The sequence below is a fragment of the Cebus imitator genome, unplaced genomic scaffold (genome assembly GCF_001604975.1).
Source record: "Cebus imitator isolate Cc_AM_T3 unplaced genomic scaffold, Cebus_imitator-1.0 Scaffold53, whole genome shotgun sequence".
Taxonomy (NCBI): Eukaryota; Metazoa; Chordata; class Mammalia; order Primates; family Cebidae; genus Cebus; species Cebus imitator.
The window spans coordinates 3,837,675-3,848,159 of NW_016107368.1; the positions used below are offsets into that span (position 1 = coordinate 3,837,675).

Below are 10,485 nucleotides of genomic sequence, written 5' to 3' on the forward strand. Positions count from 1 at the left end.
AGATGCCATTGTTGTGGCTGAAAATTATCTGGTTTGTTGTGCGGCCACCCAAGATCTGATACTGGACATCTGGCCATCTCAAAGTAGCATTCCTGTTGGAGTCGTGGCAGCTCACGTAGTTCTGTGGGAGACAGAGACACGCCCACTGGTCCTGGGGGCTGGAAGGGAGCCCTGAGCCTCCCTCCTGCGTGCAGAGACCCTGCGCCCACCCCAGTCCTCATGAGAAGTGCATGGTGGGAGTCTGGGGCCAAGCGTCGATGGTGTGGGCAGGTTCATGCTCCCTACAGAGGAGGCTGTGGACGGAGGCTGCTCAGCCTCCATCTCCCCTGCCTCCTTCCCGGCCTTCCCGGGCGTGGAGGCTGGAGGCTTACTAAGTCTGGGTGAGAGTCAGGTGCTGCCAATGAGTTTTGTTTTTTTTTTTCCAGATGATGTCTTGCTCTGTCCCTCAGGCTGGATGCAGTGGTGTGATCTCAGCTCACTGCAACCTCTACCTCCCAGGTTCAAGCAATTCTGCTGCCTCAGCCTTCCAAGTAGCAGGGATTACAGGCACCTGCCACCGCGTCCTGCAGATTTTTGTATTTTTTGTGTTCAAGACCAGTGGCCAGGCTGGTCTTGATCTTCTGACCTCAAGTGATCCACCTGCCTCAGCCTCCCAAAGTGCTGGGATTACAGGCGTGAGCTACAGTGCCTGACCACTCTTTTTTGTTTGTTTTGAGAAACAGTCTCTCTCCGTTGTCAGGCTAGAGTGCAGTGGCACAATGCTGGCTCACTGCAGCCTTCACCGCCCAGGTTCATGCAATTCTCCTGCCTCGAGCTCCTCAAAAGCTGGGATTACAGGGGTGCACCACTATACCCTGCTAATTTTTGTATTTTTAGTAGAGACAGGGTTTTACCATGTCAGGCTGATCTCGAACTCCTGTCCTCAAGTGATCAGCCTGCCTCAGCCTCCCAAGGTGCTGGGATCAGAGGCATAAGCCACTGTGCTTGGTCTAATTTTTTTTGTTGTTTTTTTGAAATGAGGTCTCCCTATGTTGCCCAGGCTTGCCTCAAACTCCCAGGCTCGAGCACTCCCCACTCCTCAGTCTCCCAAAGTGCTGGGATTACAGGGACGAGCCACCGCGCCCAGACAGCTCTCTCTTTCAAAAAATAGTCAAAGAGGTGGTGGTTGGACAAGGCCGTCAGTGCACCAGCTGTCACAGGGTTGCAGTCTTTAAAACGGTTAATTGGGCTGGGTGTGATGAGGAGAGCTTCAGGCTGTGCATTTAACAAAGAAAATCCAGGCTGAACACAGTGGCTCACGCTTGTAATCCCAGCACTTTGGGAGGGTGAGGCAGGCTGATCACTTGAGGTCAGGAGTTCAAGACCATCCTGGCCAACATGGTGAAACCCCGTCTCTACTAAAAATACAAAAATTAGCTGGGCGTGGTGGCGCAGGCATGTAATCCCAGCTACTTGGGAGGCTGAGACAAGAGAATGGCTTAAACCCAGGAGGGGGAGGTTGCCGTGGGCAGAGATTGCGCCACAGCACTCCAGCCTGGGTGACAGATTGAGACTCCATCTCAAAAATAAATAAATAAACAAACAATAAGCCTGGGCACGGTGGCTCATGCCTGTAACCCCACCTCACTGGAAGGCTGAGGTGGGGGTTACCTAAGGTCAGGAATTTGAGACTAGCCTGGCCAACATGGTGAGACCCCGTCTCACCAAAAAAAAATTAGCTGGCGTGGTGGCAGGTGCCTGTAGTTCCCAGCTACTCAGGAGGCTGAGGCAGGAGAATTACTTGAATCTGGGAGGTGGAGGTTGCAGTGAGCAGAGGTCCCACCACTGCACTCCAGCCTGGGCGACAGAGCAAGACTGTGTCTGAAAAAAAAAAGGAAAGAAAAGAAACACACACTGAGGCGGGGTCACTCATGCCTATAATCTAGCGCTTTGGGGAGCCGAGGTGGGAGGATCGCTTGAGCCCAGGAGTTCAAAACCAGCTTGGGCAACATAGTGAAACCCTGTCTCTACAAAAACAAACAAACAAACAAAAAATTAGGAATGAGCAGGGCATGATGGCACACACCTGTAGTGCCAGGTAATTGGGAAGCTGAGGTGGGGGGATCACTTGAGCCATGAGGCTGCAGTGAGCTGAGACTGTGCCCCTGCACTCCAGCCTGGGCGACAGAGCAAGACTCTGTCTTAAAAAAATAAAAAACGAATGCACGCTGAGTAGGACAGCGTGGGAAACCCATCCACGCCTCAGCAGCAACCATTGGGATGGTCCCAGACTTCCCTCTTCATCAGCAAAGCCCCTGAGCACCTTGGTGCCTGCATTTCCCTCTGTGGCCCAGGCTGGAGTGCGGTGTCGAGATCTCGGCTCACTGCAACCTCCTCCTCCTCCTGGGCTCAAGCGATTCTCCTGCCTCAGCCTCCCGAATAGCTGGGATTATAGTCGCTCACCACCATGCCCAGCTGAGAGATGGGGTTTCACCACATTGCCCAGGCTGATCTTGAACTCCTGAGCTCAGGTGATCCGCCCGCCTAGGCCTCCCAAGCTGCTGGGATGACAGGTGTGAGCCACCGCGCCCGGCCCAGTCTTTCATTCCATACCCAGTTCCATGGCTGCACCATGTCCTCACGCACACTCCCACCCCCTGGTGGCATGCTGATTCTTCTGAAACGATCCTAGGGTCCTATTACCTCTCTGTTCCAGAGAAAGGGCATCCCGAATTCCTTTATCATGGTGGTCCAGTTCTGTGGCTGGGAGGTGCACAGCGCCGACTGGGCCGTCAGGGAATACCTGTAGGAGAACTGCCCATTCACCTCCAGTAACACATACTCAGCGTCGACAATCTCCTGGAAAGTGTCTTTTCGCCACCTAGGAGACGCATACAGGGCAGAGCTGCGTGGGGAGCGGGGTCAACCCAGGAAGACCCAGGCCACAGCCACCTGGACGGCTACGAAACCACTCATGGGGTGGGGAGGTGGCAGGGAGCAAACCAAAGAACCCCTGTCCCTCCCAGGTGAGGCTGCGGTGTGCAGGCTGCAGGGAGGCTGGGAGACAGAGCTGGGTGGACAGGGAGATGGGCAGCAGCCAGCACTGAGCATGGATAACAGAGAGGAAACGAAAGTCCACTCAGGGCCCGGCACGCTGGCCCATGCCTGTAATCCCAGCACATTGGGAGGCTGAGGTGGATGGATCCCCTGAGCTCAGGAGTTCAAGACCAGCCTGGGCCACATGGCAAAACCCTGTCTCTACTAAAAATACAAAATTAGCCAGGCATGGTGGTGCGCACCTGTAGTCCCAGCTACTCGGGAGGCTGAGGCAGGAGAATTGCTTGAGCCTGAGAGGTGGAGGTTGCAGTGAGCTGAGATTGTGCCACAGCACTCCAGCCTAGGCAACAGAGTGAGATCCTGTCTCACAAAAAGAAAAGGTGTCCCGGGGAGAAGGCTGGGGCGGGAGCACAGTGGGAAACAGTGACCGCCATCATTTTGAGGGATCTAGGGGAACCTGGAGGGCCAGGCTGGTACCCCAGAGCCAGGGAGCATGAGGTCCTGCCACCGTCCCCACCCTGCAGTAGCCCCTGGGGTCTTACAGCTCCACCACGGGCTTCCATGGGGTGTCGTAGTAGACGAGGAGCGGACAGCCCAGTTGACTGTAGGAGTAGGGCACATGCAGGTCCTGGGAGGACGGCTGCCCCTGGAAGCTGGGGTCGTAGAATTCCCTTCAAGACACCAGGAAGCAGAGACAGGGAGTCTGTGAGTTCCTGCCCAGACCCCCAACCCTTCACAGCCTGTTTCTTTTTGGCAAATGGGGATCGACCATGAGAGTGGGTGGAGGTGGCATCTGAGGTGGGCCCAGATGATGCTGGAACCTCCCATTGTGGTTAATTTTTTGGCTGGAGTGCAGTAATGCGATCACGACTCACTGCAGCCTCCACCTCCTGGGCCCAAGCAATCCTCCCACCTCAGCCTCCTGAGTAGCTGGGATTACGGGCACACGCCACCACACATGGTTCATTTGTTAATTTTTTGTAGAGATATGGTCTTGCTGTGTGGCCCAGGCTGGTTCCAAACTCCTGGCCTCAAGTGCCTCTCTCTCCTCAGCCTCCCAAAGCGCCGGGATTACAGGTGTGAGCAACCGAGCCTGGCCAAATGTCTGCTCTTTAAATTAGATCAGTACAAAAGTAATCACGGTTTTTGCCATTTCTTTCTTTCTTTCTTTCTTTTTTGCGATGAAGTTTCACTCTTGTTGCCCAGGCTGGAGTGCAGTGGCACAATCTCGGCTCATCGCATCCTCTGCCTCCCAAGTTCAAGCAATTCTCCTGCCTCAGCCTCCCAAGTAGCTGGGATGACAGGCACCCGCCACCAAACCCGGCTTTTTCTTTTTTGTACTTTTAGTAGAGACAGGTTTCATCATGTTGGCCAGGCTGGTCTTGAACTCCTGACCTCAGGTGATCCGCCAGCCTAGGCCTCCTAAAGTGCAGGGATTACTGGGGCGAGCCACTGCACCCATTACAATGGCAAAAACCATGATTACTCTTGTAGCAACTAATAAATCGCCCAGTTTAAGATATTTCATGATAGCAGCTGGTATAGACTCAGATGACCTTCCCCTGTGTCCTCTGCAGGTTCCAGACGCACTGCCCCTTAGCAAGCCTAGAAGCACCAGTTTAGGTCTCAGCTCTGAACCGGTAACTCAATCTTGACTTGCATTTGAGGGGTCAGGTCTTACAAAACACACAGAAGCGTGCACTCACGTGGCAAGGAGCTCCCCCATGCTGGGTGCAGTGAGACGCCTTACTGTGGTTTGGATATTTGAGATGCAGCTTCTCTCTTGCTGCCCAGGCTGGACTACAGTGGTGTGATCTCAGCTCACTGCAACCTCTGCCTCCCGGGTTCAAGCAATTCTCCTGACTCAGCCTCCTGAGTAGCTGGGATTACAGGCATGTGCCACCACGCCCGGCTAATTTTTTGTACTTTTAGTAGAGGCAGGGTTTCTCCATGTTGGTCAGGCTGGTCTCGAACTCCTGACCTCAGGTGATCCACCTGCCTCGGCCTCCCAAAGCTGGGATTATAGGCATGAGCCACCACGCCTGGCTGGTTTGGATATTTCCTCCTTCCAAAGCTCCTGCTGAAAGTGGATCCCCAGTGTTGGAGGGGGGCCTAGTCGGAAGTGTTTAGGCGACAAGGTCCGATCGTCTGTGAATGGCTTAGAGCCATCTTCGTGGTACTGAGTGGGTTTTCAGCCTCAGCGTCCATGAGAACTGGTTGTTTAAGAGCCTGGCACCTCCTTCCTGCCCATCCCCACCTTTTTTTTTTTTTTTTTTGTCTCTAGGTTGCCCAGGCTGGTCTCCAACTCCTGGCCTCAAGCAGTCCTCCTGCCTCAGCCTCCCAAAGTGTTGGGATTACAGATGTGAGCCACAACACCCAGCCTCTTCCCTGCCCCCGTCTCTTTTCTTTTATTTTTTTTGAGATGGAGTTTCACTCTTGTTACCCAGGCTGGAGTGCAATGGCGCGATCTCGGCTCACCGCAGCCTTCGCCTCCTGGGTTCAAGCAATTCTCCTGCCTCAGCCTCCTGAGTAGCTGGGATCACAGGCACGCGCCACCATGCCCAGCTAATGTTTTATATTTTTAGTAGAGACGGGGTTTCACCATGTTGACCAGGATGGTCTCGATCTCTTGACCTCGTGATTCACCCGCCTCGGCCTCCCAAAGTGCTGGGATTACAGGCTTGAGCCACCGCGCCCTATTTGAAACCAAGTCTCACACTGTCGCCCAGGCTGGAGTGCAGTGGCTTGATCTCCGCTCACTGCAACCCCCGCCCACCGGTTTCAAGCGAGTCTCCTGCCTCAGCCTCCTGAATAGCTGGGATTACAGGTGCCCACAACCATGCCTGGCTAATTTCTGTATTTTTAGTAGAGACAGGGTTTCGCCATGTTGGCCAGGCTAGTCTTGAACTCCTGAGTTCAAGGGATCCGCCCGCCTAGGCCTCCCAAAATGCTGGGATTAGAGGTGTGAGCCACTGCGCCCAGCCATAAGTTTCTTTCTTTATAAATCACCTAGCCTCGAGTAGTCCCTTAAAGCAGCACAAATTGACTAAGGCCCAGATTCTCCTACCTGCGTGGGGGCACATGCCCACTGAGTGGGACAACACGTGGGACCAGCCAGCTGTGGTAAGAGGACTGCTTGAGCCCAGGAGGTTGAGGCTGCAGTGAGCTATGATAACACCATTGCACGCCAGCCTGGGCCACGGGCCAGATCCCATCTCTTAAAAAAAAAAAGAAAAAAAAGTCTGGACGCGGTGGCTCAGGCCTGTAATCCCAGCACTTTGGGAAGCCAAGGTGGGCAGTTCACCTGAGGTCAGGAGTTCAGGACCAGCCTGACCAACGTGGAGAAACCACGTCTCTACTCAAATAAAGAAAATACAAAATTAGCTGGGCATGGTGGCACATGCCTGTAATCCAAGCTACTTGGGAGGCCGAGGCAGAAGAATTGCTAGAACCCAGGAGGCAGAGGTTGTAGTGAGCCGAGATTGCATCATTGCACTCCACCCTGGGCGACAAGAGCAAAACTCCATCTCAATCAACCGGTCAATCCTAATTTGCTGTTGGCTTTTGCAGGCCCACTGTCACCGTGGGTGTCAGGGGTTGTCAGGGTACGCTGCCTTACTTCTCGATGATGAAGCTGTAATTGTCTTGTAGGGTCAAAGCGTCCAGGATGCCCTTGGAACAGGCGGAAATTTTGCTGCAAGCAAAAAAGGACATTGAGCAATTTCCCGACCTCACAAGGAACCAAACCATTAAGTATTGGACAGAAAGGGAGGGACCGGGTGTGGTGGCTCAGGCCTGTAATTCCAGCACTTTGGGAGGCTGAGGCAGGCGGATCACCTGAGCTCAGGAGTTCGAGACCAACCTGGCCAACATGGGGAAACCCCGTCTCTACTAAAAATACAAAAGGTAGCCAGGCATGACATCTTCGCCTCTCATCCCAGCTACTTGGGAGGCTGAGGCAGAAGTGCTTGAACCCGCGGTGGTTGCAGGGAGCTGAGATCGTGCCATTGCACTCCAGCCTGGGTGACAGAGTGAGACTCCATTTCCAAAATAAATAAATAAAAATAAAATAAGAAAACAAAATAAATGGAAAAGGGAGGGCACACCTCTGTGTCCAATGCACGAGCAGCTGTCAAATGAGCAGATATGGGAAAAAAAACCTGGGAAACACCAGCTCTGGTAAAATGAGCAGATATGGGGAAAAAAAACCTGGGAAACACCAGCTCTGGTAGAGGCATGACAGGAAACGGCTCTGCACTTTGCCATTAGGGGTGTCGCTTGTCTAGCTTTTTAAAAATTTTATTTAGGCTTGGTGTGGTGGCTCACGCCTGTAATCCCAGCGCTTTGGGAGGCTGAGGCCAGCAGATCGCTTGAGGTCAGGAGTTGGAGATCATCCTGACCAACATGGTGAAACCCCGTCTCTACTAAAAATATCAAAACTAGCCGGGTGTGGTGGCGCACGCCTGTAATCCCAGCGACTCAGGAGGCTGAGGCAGGAGAATCACTTGAACCTGGGAGGTGGAGTTTGCAGTGAGCCGCGATCATGCCACTGCACCCCCAGCCTGAGCAAGACTCTGTCTCAAAAAAATTAAAAATGTGGATATCACCAACAGGTGAAGGAGGAGAGACCAACATGCTAGAAACAAACTTAACCTATTAGTGTGAATCGTTTAACTTTTAATTGTGGCAATAATATATATAAAACAGAATACTCTAAAGTCATCTACCTCAGCAATTGTTCTCTCCCCACTCCCCTCTAATATCAACATACTTTCTTTCTTTCTTTCTTTTTTTTTTTTTTTTTGAGACAAGAGTTGCGCTGTGTCACACTGGCTGGAGTGCAGTGGCTCGATTTCAGCTCACTGCAGCCTCCACCTCCCGGGTTCAAGTGATCCTCCTGCCTCAGCCTTCCAAGTAGCGGAGATTACAGGCGCCTGCCACCACACCTGATTACTTTTTCTTTTTCAGTAGAGATGGGGTTTTGCTATGTTGGCCAGGCTGGTCTCGAACCCCTGTTCTGAAGTGATCTGCCCGCCTCAGCCTCCTAAAGTGCTGGGATCACAGGCGTGAGCTACTGTACGCGGCCTCAACACACTTACTTCTGGATGACGATCCTTTTATCCAGGTCACAGCCGATTGAAATCAGGGTTGACTGCAGAGGAGAGACACACAAATGCAAATTCAAGTCAGTGAGGGACACCCAGACACAGTGAACCCCATACAGGAACATGCTCCCATGGAAAGCGCTTGGAAACCATGTGGCCTGCATCCCAACTGGGTGCCCTGATGCCTGGGACGTGCTGTAACCGCAGCTGGCCCCGTGAAAGTTCAACTCTAAGAGCCTGGGACATGGCTAAACTCCACGTGTCGCCTGACGAGCTTTTAGTGGCTTCATGGAGACCAAAACTAATTTTTTTAATTAATTTTTTTTGAGACGGAGTCTTGCTCTGTCACCCAGGCTGGAGTGCAATGGCATAATCTCGGTTCACTGCAACCTCTGCCCCCTGGGTTCAAGCGATTCTCCTGCCTCAGCCTCCCGAGGAGCTGGGATTACAGGTGCGTGACACCACGCCAAGCTAGTTTTTGTGTTTTTAGTAGAGACAGGCTTTCACCATGCTAGCCAGGCTGGTCTTGAACTCCTGACCTCAGGTGATCTGCCTGTCTTGGCCTCCCATAGCAATGGGGTAACAGATGTGAGCCACCGTGCCTGGGCAGGTCTGTGGTTTTTAGACATTCACAGAGTAATGTGATCATCACCCCTGTCTAATTCCAGAACATTTTATTATTTTATTTTACTTTTTTTTTTAAATCCCCCAACCCCCCTACTTTTTTTGAGACATAGGCTCCCTCTGTCGCCCAGACTGGAGTGCGGTGGCATGATCTCAGCTCACTGCAACCTCCACCTCCCGAGTTCAATCAATTCTCCTGCCTCAGTCTCCGAAGTAGCTGGGACTACAGGCGTGCACCACCACACCCAGCTATCTAATAAATTTTTTTTTCTCTAGCAGAGGTGGAGTTTCACCAAGTGGGCCAGGTTGGTCTCAACTCCTGACATCAGGCGTGAGCCACCACGCCCGGCCGGTCTCTGCTGTTTGGGCATTGTAAAATATGCTGCGGTGAACATTCGTGGCCAAGCTCAACGGTGGACCCTGTTCTCTTGGAGCACCTAGAAGTACATTACCTGAGTTGCCCTGACACAGTTCTGGGGATACCCAACAAGAAACAGGCACATGCGTTCAGAATGGTGCGTATGAGGAGGCAGCCCTGGGGTATAATGATGGGGGAGGGGAAAGTGACCCCCAGCAATGGGGACAGGATCACCTCCATCTCCAGACCCTGAACAAGGGCTCGGACAGCCCCTCAGGGCCAGCTTCTATAAGTCCTAACCCTTAAGACACCAAATATGAGACAGCAAAGATTTGGGACCTACCAGGGGCTTGACATCCACACATGAAATTTCCTTGTTTGCTATGTCCACAGTTACAGTAGATATGGTGGCTCTCTTTAAGCTGCAAGGCAATGGAATCTGTGTTATTAGAGAATGGCACCCCTGTAAACAAGGCTGCATTCCATTCATCCTTCCATCCATCCAACCATCCATCCATCTAACCATCCATCCATCCATCCAACCATCCATCCATCCATCTAGCCATCCGTCCATCCATCCAACCATCCATCCATCTAACCATCCGTCCATCCATCCAACCATCCATCCATCTAACCATCCGTCCATCCATCCAACCATCCATCCATCCACCCACCCATCCATCCATCTCATCCATCTTTCGATCCATTCCATCCACCCACTCATCCATCTATCCACCCATCCATCTCTCTATCCATCTACTCATTCATCTACCAATTTATCCATCCATCCATTCACTCATTCATCTATTCATTTATTCATCATCCATCCATCACCCACCCAACCATCCATCCTTCCCTCTATCCATCTATCCACTCATCTGTCTACCCATTTATCCATCTGATATGGTTTGGTTCTGTGTCCCCACCCAAATCTCATGTCAAATTGTAATCCTCACATGTTAGAAGAGGGACCTGGTGGAAAGTGACTGGATTATGGGGGCAGTTTCCCCCGTGCTGTTCTTGTGATAGTGAGTGAATTCTCACAATAGCTGACAATTTAAAAGTGTGTGGGGCCAGCCTCGGTGACTCATGCCTGTAATCTCAGCACTTTGGGAGGTCGAGGTTGGTGGATCACCTGAGGTCAGGAGTTTGAGATCAGCCTGGCCAACATGGCGAAACCCCGTCTCTACTAATAATACAAAACTTTGTCAGACATGGTGGCACATGCCTGTAATCTCAGCTACTTGGGAGGTTGAGGCATAAGAATTGATTGAAATTGAGAAGTAGAGGTTGCAGTGAGTGGAGATCACACCACTGCACTCTAGACTGGGTGACAAACTGGAATGGTGTCTCAAAAAAAAA

General features: G+C 52.1%; 1 protein-coding gene across 1 annotated transcript in view; it reads right to left on the reverse strand.

Moving 5' to 3' along the window:
• Window positions 1-10,485, reverse strand: part of CATSPERD (cation channel sperm associated auxiliary subunit delta) — a 54,199-nt gene that overhangs the window by 1,360 nt on the left and 42,354 nt on the right. The window contains exons 12-17 of the mRNA XM_037738466.1: window positions 9,467-9,545; window positions 8,136-8,188; window positions 6,656-6,730; window positions 3,579-3,707; window positions 2,683-2,860; window positions 7-121 (exon numbers count right to left, since the gene is read on the reverse strand). Coding sequence (XP_037594394.1) covers window positions 7-121; window positions 2,683-2,860; window positions 3,579-3,707; window positions 6,656-6,730; window positions 8,136-8,188; window positions 9,467-9,545 — 629 coding nt within the window. The remainder of the gene's footprint in view (window positions 1-6; window positions 122-2,682; window positions 2,861-3,578; window positions 3,708-6,655; window positions 6,731-8,135; window positions 8,189-9,466; window positions 9,546-10,485) is intronic.